Source organism: Ovis aries, chromosome 4 (genome assembly GCF_016772045.2).
Source record: "Ovis aries strain OAR_USU_Benz2616 breed Rambouillet chromosome 4, ARS-UI_Ramb_v3.0, whole genome shotgun sequence".
Classification (NCBI taxonomy): domain Eukaryota; kingdom Metazoa; phylum Chordata; class Mammalia; order Artiodactyla; family Bovidae; genus Ovis; species Ovis aries.
Genome location: NC_056057.1, coordinates 104,300,171 through 104,314,965, shown reverse-complemented (window position 1 = coordinate 104,314,965; position 14,795 = coordinate 104,300,171). Strand labels below are relative to the sequence as shown.

The 14,795-nt window shown below is 40.1% G+C and overlaps 1 protein-coding gene across 1 annotated transcript in view; it reads right to left on the bottom strand.

Annotated features, from left to right (window-relative positions):
- Nucleotides 1-3,943: 3,943 nt before the first annotated feature.
- Nucleotides 3,944-14,795, bottom strand: part of UBN2 (ubinuclein 2) — a 79,006-nt gene continuing 68,154 nt past the window's right edge. The window contains exon 15 of the mRNA XM_042248893.2: nt 3,944-6,569. Within this exon, the coding sequence (XP_042104827.1) occupies nt 6,531-6,569 (39 nt within the window). The 3' untranslated portion in view covers nt 3,944-6,530. The remainder of the gene's footprint in view (nt 6,570-14,795) is intronic.

The following is a 14,795-nucleotide window of genomic DNA, read 5'->3' as shown; positions in this document are numbered from 1 at the left end:
TGTTGCGTTGGGTTTTCTCCGGAAACGGCCGGCCCCTTCCGGTGTTGCGGCTTTCCGGACTTAGCTTGCCCTCCATCCTGCCATTAGGTGGCGTTTGTGGCGGTCATTTTCTGTTTCCGGTTGAAACTTTGAGGCCATTTCCGCAGAGTAAGGGGCCAGTTAGAAACGTTTATCTTGCGTTCTGAGTTGGCTGTTCAGTGGGAAACATGGGCCAGCAGGGAATTGGAGTTAATTAATTACTGCTTCTAAGTGCCTTCAGTCGTGTCCGACTCTGTGCGACCCCATAGACGGCAGCCCACCAGGCTCCCCCGTCCCTGGGATTCTCCAGGCAAGAACACTGGAGTCGGTTGCCATTTCCTTCTTCAATGCATGAAAGTGAAGTCGCTCAGTAGTGTTCGACTCCTAGCGACCCCATGGACTGCAGCCTGCCAGGCTCCTCGGTCCATGGGGTTTTCCAGGCAAGAGTACTGGAGTGGGGTGCCACTGCCTTCTCCGAGTTAATTAAGAATTAGTTAATTGGAAACAACTAGGAGTTTATTTTGGTTCTTTATCTAGTTGCATAAATCGGACAATTCATTTCTGAGTCTCAGCGACATTACCCCTTGCTTAAAATCTCGCAGTGGCTCCCCGTTGCCAGTAAGATAAACTTAAGACCGCTGGACCCTACCTAAATTGACCGTCGTCTGTATCTTCAGTTCAGTTCAGTCGCTTAGTCGTGTCCCATCTTTGCGACCCCATGGACTGCAGCACGCCACGCCTTCCTGTCCATCACCACCTCCGGGAGTTGACCCAAACTCATGTCCATTGAGTCGGTGATGCCATCCAACCATCTCATCCTCTGTCGTCCCCTTCTCCTGCCCTCAATCTTTGCCAGCATCAGGGTCTTTTCAAATGAGTCAGCTCTTCGCATCAGGTGGCCAAAGTATTCGGAGTTTCAGCTTCAACATCACTCCTTCCAGTGAACACCCAGGACTCATCTCCTTTACGATGGACTGGTTGGATCTCCTTGCAGTCCAAGGAACTCTGGAGTCTTCTCCAACACCACAGTTCAAAAGCATCAATTCTTCGGCGCTCAGCTTTCTTTATAGTCCAACTCTCACATCCATACATGACTACTGGAAAAACCATAGCCTTGACCCCACGGACCTTTGTTGGCAAAGTAATGTCTCTGCTTTTTAATATGCCGTCTAGGTTGGTTATAACTTTCCTTCCAAGGAGTAAAGCGTCTTTTAATTTCATGGCTACAGTCACCATCTGCAGTGATTTTGGAGCCCCCCCCCCAAAAAAAAATAAAGTCAGCCAGCTTCCCCATCTATTTGCCATGAAGTGATGGGACCAGATGCCATGATCTTAGTTTTCTGAACGTTGAGCTTTAAGCCAACTTTTTCACTCCCTTCTTTCATTTTCATCAAGAGGCTCTTTAGTTCTTCACTTTCTGCCGTAAGGGTGGTGTCATCTGCATATCTGAGGTTACTGATACTTCTCCCAGCTATCTTTATTCCAGCTTGTGCTTCATCTAGCCCAGCGTTTCTCATGATGTACTCTGCATATAAGTTAAATAAGCAGAGTGACAATATACAGCTTTTCCTATTTGGAACCAGTCTGTTGTTCTGTGTCCAGTTCTAACTGTTGCTTCCTGACTTGCATACAGATTTCTCAAGAGCAGGTCAGGTAGTCTGGTCTCTTTCAGATATTCTCCCCTTAATTGAAATTTGTTTATCCAGCTTTCAAAGATGTTGCAAATTTAAGCCAGCTCTGAGAAAGAAGGAGAATAACTGGAAGTAGGTTTTCAGTAACTGTTAATATGTTATGGTAAGGGACAATAAGACATAATTCTGAGTTCCTTTTTACTGAACTGCTAAGGGACTCTTTTCTTCCATTTTTAGACTAAAGCAGAGTAAATAGATAATCATGAAAAGTTAGTTCTGTGTAGCCACTCGTCACCAAAGACGGCCTCCTAACAAGCTTCCCCTTTCATACATACGTTGTTTCTTAAAACAAGAGGTGAAGCGTTTTACCCATCCTTTCCACCATTCCTGCTCTTAAATCTGAGCAGGCTTTGTGACTAGCTTTAACTAATAAGTAGAATGTTCTGGAACTTCTATGGTACCCCAGGCTTTAAAACTTACTTTTCACAGTGTGCTTATCTAGCTACCATGCTATGAAAACCACAGGGCTCATAGAAGAATCCTGAGACAGGCCCAGCTGAGCTCTCAACTGACAGCACTAATTACCAACCAGGGAAGTGGGCCATCTTGAATGTTCCAATCCAGTAGTACCCACAAACTACGATAGTCTTAATTGGTGTCACATGTAGCAGAGAATTGCCCAGATGAATCTAGTCAACCTAAAGAAACGTTAAAATAACATAACTGTTGTTTGGGTATAAATTCCACTAAATTTTAGAACAACTGTGTGTCAAAAGAAAATCAAATCAGTCAATGCAATGCTTCTTTAATTAAAAGTGTTAGCAGTCAGCTAAAACCAATACTGTTTGTCGATTAAAATACTTCTGTTGACCTTATACAATCTAAGGTTGCAAGGGTGCACACTGTGTCCCAGGGCATTTCACAGGCAATGTCTCATGGGACCCTATGAGGTAGTACTCTGACTTTACCTACTTTGAAATGTGGGAACAAGCTCAAGGCAGTTCCATGGTTTAGTCAGCTTTACTGACTGCTCAGTGATAAAGCCAGCATTTGCTCTCAGGCAGTCTTAACTCGAAAGCCTATTTTTTAAACTTAAAAAAAGTTTTATAGCAGAAAAGGGATTTTTATGAAAAAGAGGTGGGGTGTCATAATCAGAACTGGGTAAGGTTAGAGACCAGGTTTGGAAGCTACACAGCCAAGAACCTCACCTAAAAGCCTGCTCCAGATGTGGTCCAGTGAAAACAGCAGCAGGCAGTCACTGCAGCTTGCAGTGCTGACACAGGGACGCTGCACAGGGTCTGGATGCTGGCACCAAACCTGTGGCTCCAGGACGTTGTCAGTAGCTGGCTCCTCTGCTCCAACGTGAGCCAGAATGGAGAAAGTCACTACCTAAGAGAGCTCTGGGCTGAGTACTTCTAATAAACATGGCCTGGGTCATGTTCCCGTGCTGGTCAGAGGCGGCTGGGAGAGCAAATACTTTGTCATTCAGTGAATTTTTATTAAGCTTCTACTATGAGGCAGGCACTTCTAGATGCTAGGGAAACAAAAGCACAAGTAGTATAGGTCAAACTTTCCTCTACTCATGAAAGTTTCCATTCTAGAAAGGGGCAGACAGACAATAAGCAAATAAACAAACAGAACATAAAATTTGTCAAATGGTGAGGAGTGGTATGAAAAATAACTAAATAAAGCCAGGGGCCGGGGATTAAGACCTGTTTCGGGTTCTGGGCGGTCCTTCAGGATAAGGTAAGGACATTTGAGCAGAGACCCAAATGATGTGCAGAAACTGCATCTTCAGCTTGTGTGTGTGTACCCACATTTTAAGTAAGACCCTGCCTCCATTTCCCACCCATTGTGAGGCCACCGTTATTCTGTCCTTCAAGCTCTGTGAGGTACAGAAGTTCTGGGACAAGTTTTCTATGCCCAGAGAGATGGTAGAACAGACCCTTGGAAGTCTAGTCTTAACTCTGCAACTACAGCAATGACTGGCTACCTGGCTGTGCACGTGGGAATCTGGGGGAAGTTTTAGTGGGAAAGAGACAAGACTAATGAAAGAGGGTGATTCTGAGATGAGACATACGTAGGCACTTGCTTCCATAAGTCATGATTCTAGAGACATGTGTCACAAGGCAGTGATTTCTAAACATCCTTGTGTATCCACAGTGGTAAAAATCTTGTGCCTCCCCCATAAGTTTTTCTATTTATTTTAAAATTACATACATGTACTATTGATTAGTATATATATTTAAAACGTGCACAAAGTAGAAATAAAATGTTTTAAAAATGAAAAACAGTATTTTGAAAACATTTTTATTGTATTTATTAACAGTAAAAAACAAAGTCCTAATTTCTCTCAGTAAAGAAAGATGAACATACTTTATTGAAAATGCAGTGTAATACAATATGTTTTATTATTTTGAAAATCTTGGTCTAACACATTTGGGGCAACAAGATCACACAGTGATAAACATTTCTAAACATCCATTTTCAAATTTCTCTCTTCATTGCATGAGTTTCTTTTAAAAAGGCAGTCACTTACAGTTTTAAAAAATTACTTTTAACTTAGAGGGAACCTTTAAATATGTTCATTTCTTTCAGAAGATCAGCTAGGCAGTTGTATCCATCAGGGATGAATCAGAAAAAGAGAAACCACTGCAGGCTTTTCAAGCAGAAAGCAGTCGAGTGCAGGGCATTGAGATGCCTGATGGCGCTATTGGAGGACCTGCAGGAGTCAGGGGAAGTCGCCACTTACATTCAGCAGTTCAGAGTATTGGGAGGTTGCTGTTCTTACATAGGTCGGATTATACAGGGACACTCCCTGCCCCTGCCCCAGGGCTGATCAGAGCTGCCCACCCCCCCACGCCCCCAAGTACTCATATAGGAGCTGACCGGAGATTACCTGTGAGCTGCAGAGAACTTTTAAGTCTCCCACAGACAGCCCATTTTGCTAGGTGCTGCCGCTTTTCCCTCCCATCTACAAAATACCCTATGAATACATCTGGCAGAAAGAAATCACATCCAGAACCTCAAAGGCAAGGAGTTTGGGAAACGTTTCCATAATTCTAATCCCTGTGATACATAAAAGGATGTAGGAATGAATGCTGGCTGCCAAAAACCAGGCTGTAGCCCACACAGCAGCATACTCATGAGCCTCTTGTCATCACAGAAAGGGACAGCAAGTGAGAAACACTCGCCCCTTTCATAAAAGAAAAATAGGTAAATTTTAAGTTAGACAGCTCTTGTAAATCTTTTCCAGCAAGCTAATCACTGTATCAGTGTAGCTTATGTATTTTTATGTAGTCTACTTCCCATTTCATAGTAGTTTCTGCTTTTTAAAGGACTTACTTTTAAATATTAACCTTACCAATAACATCCTGTAGCGTATAGACTGCAGTATAACACTCAGAAACAAAGGTGACTATTAACCAGCAAGCCAGACTTGCTGGATGTAAATGCAATTTATCCCTCCCACCACTGCTGCTCATGGACTTCTTCCTCTCTGGCATGAAATCCTGGGTGGTTCACATAGCTTTTGCAGGGAATAACAGGCAATTGGCTTTTTTTTTCTTCCCCCAATCCCCGACCCCGCTTTGGTTTTTTAAAAAGTTCAACCTGTTTAACATTAAAACTCCAAACTTGTTTCCATAAAACTTCTCCCCGTTGTCAGCTGAGGCTGCCACAGGCTGAGATGAGCAGTTAGGACTGCAGGATGCAGCCTACTTCTCTCTCCCGCTCTTCAGATGTAACCTCTTCCTGGAACGAGCTGGATTTGTATAAACAGAAAGCAACGTTGTTTTCTCAGGAGTGCCCCTACACCAGGAGTGCCCCTACACACTTGCTGTAATGATTTGCTATGCTTGGATGAAATTCACGGCTTTTTTTCTTTTAGGTGACAAACAGGTTAAAGAGCTATCATTTTAAAAAGTCTTTTTTTTTTTAGGTATGAACCAGTCTCATCCAGTATCAGATCAAAACTGCAAATGCCAGTTCTGATTTAACATTTCTCTCCTCCTCCAGCCTGGAAATGTGAAGAGAAGGGCTATCAGGGTCAGTGTCATTTCTGATTCTCACTCCCTCTTGCCTCCTTGCTGGCTGCTGTTCCAGCAGCAGTTGCAGCAAGGGAGAGAAGAGATGAGGTTTTTTTCGCTGGTAGAGAGATAAGCTGGTGTCCGTGACCTCTAGGAGCAGCAGATTCCAGCGTTGCTTCTTCTTTTATAGCGCAATAGTTTCTCTTTCTCTGGGGATCTCTCAGCTGCCTTCCCTTGTGGGCCGTGTCCTCTAGTTACTCAGGATGCCTGCACCAGCCGCTTAGTTTCCAAGATCCGCCCCTCCACTGAAGTCATTTCATACATCCAAGTGTTCCCTTTGGCTGGGTTCCTTCTTAAAATGAGCAAATCTGATTCCCTTTCTTGAGAACCACATCAGACTCACAGGTACTCGGGAACTTGGGCATGCAGTCATGCCACACTCCCCATGCAGCCTTCTCTCCTCTTCTGTCTTCTCCAGGAGCTCATCACCTACTCCTCACTTGTCTTTAGACTTTAAGGAGTGAGTCAGGCTCCTATGTCCCTCAGATTCCACCGGACATGGGTTAAGCCCTCCAAACAGTCCTGTGGAGGGGCTCCCTCATTTGGCACGAGTTGAAGATGAAGCACCCCGACCCTCTCCTGCTTGGGCAGCAGAAAGGAAATGTCCAGCATATTGACAACTGCTTCCAGAGGAATCTTCTCACATTCTCTCAAGGAGCCTTGAGGCAGGTGCCAAGCCAGCTCATCCATCCCAGCACTGAGGTAGTGCTTCCCAGGATCCTCTTCACAGTCTTCACGTGGCACACAGGTAATCTAGTTCCCTTTCCCTTTAGAACGTGGATGGACTTGGCACCTACTGTTTTGTTCTCGGCCTTTGGGGTTTCTGGTGAAACTGACACAGAGAGTCTCACTTTAGTAAATGAAGGTACCATTTTCAGACTTTCCTTATGGAACCCCTGTTCTTTCATCAGGATGCCTGAGGCACTGCAGGCAACACGGCTAGTGAACTAGACTGCTTGAATGTACGGTTAATACAGAAGTATTAATATTTGCTTTTTCGTTTTAGTGACTAAGTCATGTCCGACTCTTTCGTGACCCCATGGACTGTTGCCCACCAGGCTTCTCTATCCATGGGGTTTCCCAGCAAGAATATTGGAGTGGGGATTGCCATTCCCTTCTCCAGGGGATCTTCCTGACCGAGAAACTGGACCTGTGTCTCCTGCATTGCAGGCAGTTTCTTTGCCCTTACATATTAATTATTAAATATAATCTTATTGATTTGTTAAATTTCAATATCATATATGTTTATGGGGCTTCCCAGGTGGCGCAGTGGTAAAGAATCTACCTGCCAATGCAGGAGACGCAAAAGGTGTGGGTTACATCCCTGCATCAGGAAGATGCCCTGAAGAAGGAAATGGCAACCCACTCCAGTATTCCTGCCTGGAGACTCCCATGGACAGAGGAACCTGGCGGGCTACAGTCCATGGGGTTGCAGAGTCAGACACGACTGAGGACAGTGACCTTGACCTTAACATATGTTTATATATAGAGAGAGCTATTTTTATGAAAACTATGTATAATACTTTTTTTGTGATATAAAATCATACCTTTAATCTCTTATCATGAAAACATCATAAAAATATCCTTATAAAAATTCCCCATAAATATTATTTATAAGGAATTTTAGTAACACTTCCTTTATTGTTGGATATTTATGAACTCTTTCTTGATTAAACACCGTGCTGGTGTGAAAATCTTTGTGCAAAGGTATTAGCTGACATTCTGAAATATTTCCTAGAAGTTGTTTTTCACATTGTGGAAGATTAGATGTACAGAGAAATCTCAATATAAAACACCTTAAAGTGCTGGGTGAAATTTCCATACACATAAAAATATTTTTTCAAAGTGTGAATGAGTAAAAGAAGCCAGAATAACCAGAAATCAGAAAGGAAGAAAGGGAACAATAAAAGTAGCATTTACCCTGAGGGATAATCCTGGTGGCCTGCTATCCCTGGTGGCCTAGAGTGTGGATTTTAATTTGCCTTAGTGAAAGTCACTTAGTCGTGTCTGACTCTTTGGGACGCCATGGACTATAGAGAGTCCATGGAATTCTCCAGGCCAGAATACTGGAGTGGGTAGCCTTTCCCTTTTCCAAGGGATCTTCCCAACCCAGGAATTGAACTGGGGTCTCTTGTATTGCTGAACCACAAGGGAAGGTCTAATTTGCCTTAGGCAGTCCAAAAAAAAGAGAAAGCCTCATATCACCTTGGTGGTAGGTCAGATCACGTTGCTATGCTCCTCAGTCATGTCCAATTCTTTGGGACCTCACAGACTGTAGCCTGCCACGCTGCTCTGTCCATGGGATTCTCCAAGCTAGAATGCTGGAGTGGGTTACCATTTCCTTCCTCCAGGATATCTTCCCGTCCCAGGGATTGAACCTATATCTCCCGCATTGGCAGGCAATCCTTTACCACAGAGCCATCAGGGAAGCCCGGGTCAGATCATAAACTCTTACAAAATGATGGCACCCCCAACAATTAACCTTATTGCTAGGAATGAAAACAATATCCCTGACCTCACTGAGAGGAGACTTTTCTGTCTCAGCTCAGGGCTGGGTGGCATGTGAGGAAAAGCTTCTATACAATAATTCTTAACCACCAGCAGTAACTACTCATATACATCTGTGGCTGGAAAGTCATCCTATCTCTGTGGCCTTGAAATCCTTAAGCTGAACATTTAGTTTGAAGTGGTGTTGGATTGGTAATGTCCCTAGAAACCTGGAAGAAGCAAACTCAAATACTCTTTAGAGGAACACACTTTAAATCCAGGCCTCAAAGAATGTCCAAAGTCAAAGTGCAGGGGTATATTAAAAAAAGAAGAAGAAATCACCAAACACATGCAGAAATAAGCCAGTATAAGCAAGTTAGTAGAAAAACTGTAGGACTGGACCTACAGTTGGTTCAAGATCTGACTCTGGTGTCTAGAACTTTGTGGGTCTGATGCTCCCAACCCACTAAGCACATGCTAGGGCCCTGACATTGGCCTCACTCTTTAGCACACTTCACCAGCTAAGAATGCTGCTAAACCAAGGAAAAAATCAGCTCACACATGAAAATGAGATATTTGAGGAATATAATCACAACAGAGAGGCAATAAATGCAACATACCATGCTAGACAAACCAGAATGGAACAACACTGATCAAAAACTTAAGCATAATAAAAGTCCTCACAAACAGGATAATAGTAAGAAACAAGAAATTATGTAGAACTAAATGGAAATATATATGAAATATGTAATAGCTGAAGAACCCCAATACAGTGGATAAAAACAATGGCTACCTAGCTGAAAAAATGAATAATAATCTACATCAGCTCAAGCAATTTTCTTAGAAGGTATTGGAAAGAGATGAAAAATATGAAAGAACATTTAAGAAGTAATAATAAGTCAGTATCTGAACAATATGAATCCCACCCAGAAAGAGAGAAAATGGATTTAGGGAAGAGATACTTAAATCATAAGTAAGAACTTTCAAAAATTAAAGATAAAAAGGATTCCAAAGTTCTCATGGAGCACCAAATAGAAAAATTATGGAAAAATCAAAATTTTGACCCATTATGTCATATTTAAGAACACAAGAGGGAGGGGATATGTGTATACTTAGGGCTGGTTCCCATTGTTGGACAGCAGAAACCAACACAACATCTTAAAGGAATTATTCTCCAGTGAAAAATAAAAGTTTTTTAAAAGACAAAATGCTAAAAGCTTCTGGAGAGAAGCAGCAGAAAGCTCACAAAAGCATAAGAATTAGATTTATATTAGTCTTCCTAAAAAATACAATGGAGACAAGAAAACTGGTGAAGTTATATATTCTAAGTGAATACAGAATATATTTTCCTAAGGAAAATAACCTAAGAGTATTATATCCAGCTAAACTATTACTTAAATGTAAGGACAGAAAGATGATATATTCAGACATACAAGGCCTTGGAAAATTTACAGCACAAAAAGTTTCTTTGAAAGCCCTCCTGCTTAAGTGAAATGAGCCAGAGAAAGACAAAAACTGTATAATATCACTTACATATGGAATTTAAAATATACAGCAAACTTGTGAATATAATAAGGAAGCAGACTCAACAGATACAGAGAACAAACTAGTGGGTACAAGTGGGGAGAGGGAAGTGGGTAGAGTACAAACTTAGGTATAAAATAAGCTACAAGGATATACTATACAACATGGGGAAGAAAGTCAATATTTTATAATAATAAGTGGAATATAACCTTTAAAAATTATGAATCACTATATTGTATGCTATAATATACAGTATTTTACATCAGCTGGGAATGTAAAATGGTCCAGCTACTATGGGAAACAGTTTGATGTTTCCTCAAAAAAATTACACATAAAGTTACCATATGACCCAGGAATACCATTCCTTGGTATATATACAAAAGAACTGAAGACATATATTCCACAAAAGCTTGTACACAAATGTTCATAGCAGTATTATTCATAATATTAAAAAAGTAGAAACAGCCCAAGTATCTATACTAATAAATGGTTATATAAAAGTATAATATATTAATACAACAAGATACTATTCAGGATATAGATAGCTTAGATATTAAATTTAATATTAGGGCAAAAATATAAAGAAATATAAGCGACATTATATATTGTTGAAAAGAAAAATATATCAAAAAGATATAACCAAAACAAATACAACACTGTAAATCAACTATACTTCAATTAAAAAAAAAAGAAAAAATAGATATAACCATAATGAACATATATTCACTCAATATATGCCAAGACCAAAGGAAAAGGAAGAAGATGCACATGAACAAAAACAGAGAATGAGAGCAGGAAAACAAATGCAAATACAACAGATTATATATTAAAAATATTATTTAATAAAAATATTTTTAATACACTTCTAAGAAACTGTCTACAAGTGGATTGATCATATATAGGTGCTACAGGACAAGCAATTGACATAATTCAACTCATACTTAATAAGATTTCCAGAAAACTAGGAATAGAATTTTAACTTCATAAAAACTATATACCAAAAATATAGAACAAATGCTATACTTAGAAAATTTTCCCATTAAAATAAGAAACAAAGATGGGAACCCTGGCTGCCAAGTGGCTAAGACTTGGCACTTTCACCATGTGGGCCCAGGTTCAATACCTGATGAGGGAACAAAGATCCTACAAGCCACATGGCATGACCAAAAAAAAAGTGAAAAAATTGGAAGAGGAAATTAACCTGCCATTATTTGTAATTATATGATCAACTCAGTTAAAAAATTAATAATCAGACAAGTAACTAGAAGATAATAAAGCTGCTGGATACTAACTCAATTTGTGAAATCAAAAGCATTGATCCCAAGAAAACCACTAGAAAATATATTAACATAACCATTTGTGAAAATAACAAATCTAAAGTACCTAGAAATCAATACATGAACAATACCTTTACAGAGAAAATTTAAAAGCTTTACTAGAAGACATGAAAGAGGATTTTTAAGGATGAAGAACAAGAAGCAGAACAAGAAGCAAAACTAAGGGTGGGTACTTTTGGGATAGAGGGAGTGGGGGATAAGAAAGGAAGGAGAAACAATTTATCATAAAAGAAGGACAGGAGAGCTTCTATTAAGAGATGAAAACCATGTGCTATGGATTAAGGTACACAGTTAATGCACTGCTTTGCATTTGCGGTACGGAAAGCAGAAATGAACTATATACAACACACACTGACACACAGTTTGAAAATGCAGCAGCAAACTATGATGGGAGAGGCAGTAGTTGTCAGAAGGTTACGTGTGAAACCTGATACGTTGAGTGCAAGGGCAGAGACAGAGGTGAAACTGAAGCACTGGATAAAGCTTTATTTCTCTTCATGGCTTTACTTCAAGCTTTACTTCAATACAAGTGGAGAAAGTGGAAGTAGTGATTTGGACTCCAATCAGTGTGGACAGTGAGAAGCTATGACAAAACTAGACAGCATATTAAAAAGCAGAGACACCACTTTGCTGACAAAGGTCTGTATAGTCAAATCTAGTTTTTCCAGTAGTCATGTATGGACATGAGAGTTGGACAGTAACGGAAGCTGAGGGCCAAAGAATTGATGCTTTTGAATTGTGATGCTGGAGAAGACTCTTGAGAGTCCCTTGGAGAGCAAGATCAAACTAGTCAATCCTAAAGGAAATCAACCCTGAATTTTCACTGGAAGAACTGATGCTGAAGCTCCAATACTTTGGCCACCTGATGGGAAGAGGCAACTCATTGGAAAAGACCCTGATCCTGGGAAAGATTGAAGACAAAAGGAGAAGGGGGTGGCAGAGGATGAGAAAGATAACATCACTGACTCAATAGACATGAATTTGAACAAAATCCGGGAGACAGTGAAGGATAGAGCCTGGCATGCTGCAGTCCATGGGGTTGCAAAGAGTGTGACACGACTTAGCAACTGAACAGCAACAAAGCTAGGTTTACCTCTAGACTGCTCATTACATGAACCAAAAGATTCCCTTAATTGTTTTGCTTAACAGATGTTTAGCGCAGTCTCCCTTCACTTTATATGCCAAGGGACTGACACCTGTCATGGAAGAATTTTAACTGGTATTTATCCACTCCTATACTTTCAAATATACATTAAGATTTTAAAAAGTACTGGTTTCACATATATTCGGGAAAATTAGAGCAAGAGGAAGCATGAATTTACACGGGGGAAAAAAAGAGGCAGAAGAGACAGAATAATAGCAGCCACCCTGTATTAGTTCTCATGTGCTAGGCACTATGCTAGGTGCTTTCCTTACCTTGTCTCTTAATTCAACAGCAAAACCCACCACTGGGAATTATCCCTGCAGAAATGAGGAGGCTGAACAGAAAGCCACATGTTGTCTGAAGTGCCACCTTCATGAAGGGGACCTCAGAGCCCAAGTCTAATGTCACCCTGTTCTGCACGCTGTGCCACCCTGGTACAGAAACGATAGTGGGAAAATAGCGAAGGGACAGACACAGGGACACAGACGAGGTAAATACACAAGAGACAGAAAGAAAACAAGCCACATCAGGGCACATTCCGATGAGGAAGAACCATCATACGAGCCGACACCTGTCACTGCCCTTTGAAAAGCTCGTGATCTCACCTGCAATGTAATGCAATCCTTCGAGCATCCACAGTCAGCTCTTCTGCTTTTACTTCCAATTTTCAAAACTCTTAAAAAAAATATTTATTTTCTCAAGTATTCCTCAAAGCTTTACATGGATATGAAGCAATGTTACAGATTCCAGACACTGAGTTTCAAATCTGGAATGTCAGTCCTTATTATCCATTACAAAACAAACCTGTGACTGCTGGTTTGGTTATGCATACAGATACCAAATACCTAAAGGACAGCACAATTTGACCTGTAATAGTTATCTAACCGCTTGTCAATAACTGTGGTACTGCAACTATGGAATACTATATGAACTGTCAACAAGTAAAGACAGATCTCTATGTACTGACATGGAACAACCTCCAAGATATGTTTAAAAGTTGGATACATATTTATACTTTTAACTGGAGAACTTGGTAGCAGTGGTTGGTCTGGGGAAGAAAAAGGGGGACAATGGGTAGCAAAGATGCTTTGCATTCCCTGTCAATCACGTATTTGGTATTTCTTCTATCCAAGTGCAAGAATAATCTTTTCCCCTAAAATCTTTATATCAAGCAGTTCAGTTGTGTCTTCCCTCTAAACCAGATCCAATTTTGGGGTCTGAGTAGGAGAAATAAATTATTTATTTCCCTTCTCCCAGTGATTAGATAGCCAAGAGGCTCCTTCCCATTTTTTCCCCCTTTTCTCCAACTAAGCCTACCTCTTTGTTTCTTTACAAAACTCCCAAACCAAAAAACTTATTCATGGTATCCACGTTCACTGAAAATCCATTTATGTAAAAAGATATAAAAAGCATTTATCTCACCACTCTTTGTATTTTGAAGTGTATGTCCAGGTTTTTTTTCCTTTCTTTCTGTGCATATGTATGTGCATTAACACTTATAACTGCTCTTTTATTTATTAATAATACATGAACATCTTGATCATTTCTTATCTTAAAACAATTTAGTAGTGTGATTTTATTCACTCAACCAATCCCCTCCAGCACATTAGGCTGTTTCAAAATTTTACTGTTATGAGCAACACAGATGAACACCCTTGTATGAGTCCCTTTTCTCCTTAGAATATGTTTGTAAAAACAAAGTTAACTTCTGCCTTTGAGCTCCATCTACCGTTGTCACTTTTCCTAACTAGCTACAGACACTTTTCTGCACTAAAACTAAGGTTGGAAATGATTTCTTGACTACATGGACAAGTATAAAACATACTTGCTGCTTCAGTTTTCTATACTCCTGTGAACCAACCCCTCTGGACATCTGTCCCTCATTCAGTTCAGCCTCAGAGAACAGGCTGCATCTCTTGTTTAATTCTTGGCTCTATATTGACTTGGTTATTCTGAAATCCTTAACTCCTTGGGCCATGTTTTTTCTTCTTAAAAACTTCAAACATATATATATATATATATATATATATATATATATATATATATATATATATACACACCAATCAATAATAAAACAGAACTAGTATAAATGATGATAAAAGCTAACATTTATCTGGTACTCACTATGAGTCACTGTGCTAAGTGCTTCACATGCCTTATATATAATTTAATGTTAATCAAAGTTACATGAAAAAAAGTATTCCAGTCAAAGGAGCTTGAGGAAATTATGGCTTTAAAAAATCCTGTTTAACAATGGCAGTTTTAATACGTTAATCCACTTTTGCAAGATAGTAGTCAGATTACTTAGCTACAAATCTGAGGGGCTGTTACTCCCCAAAACACACTTTTGCAAAACTGGCCTTAAATGTTACTAGTTTTTCGTAAAAGCACTTGCAGCCTACCCTCTCCTGCCTAAGGACCATGTCTTTAAACTTCATCTTAATGACAGTGCACTGAAAATACACTTAAATACCAGGACTGTTTATATTTGAGGGCATATGTTCTTTTCTGAATCTTACACGCACATAACACTTATAAATGACGAAACTGTTCGACCATTCTCTCA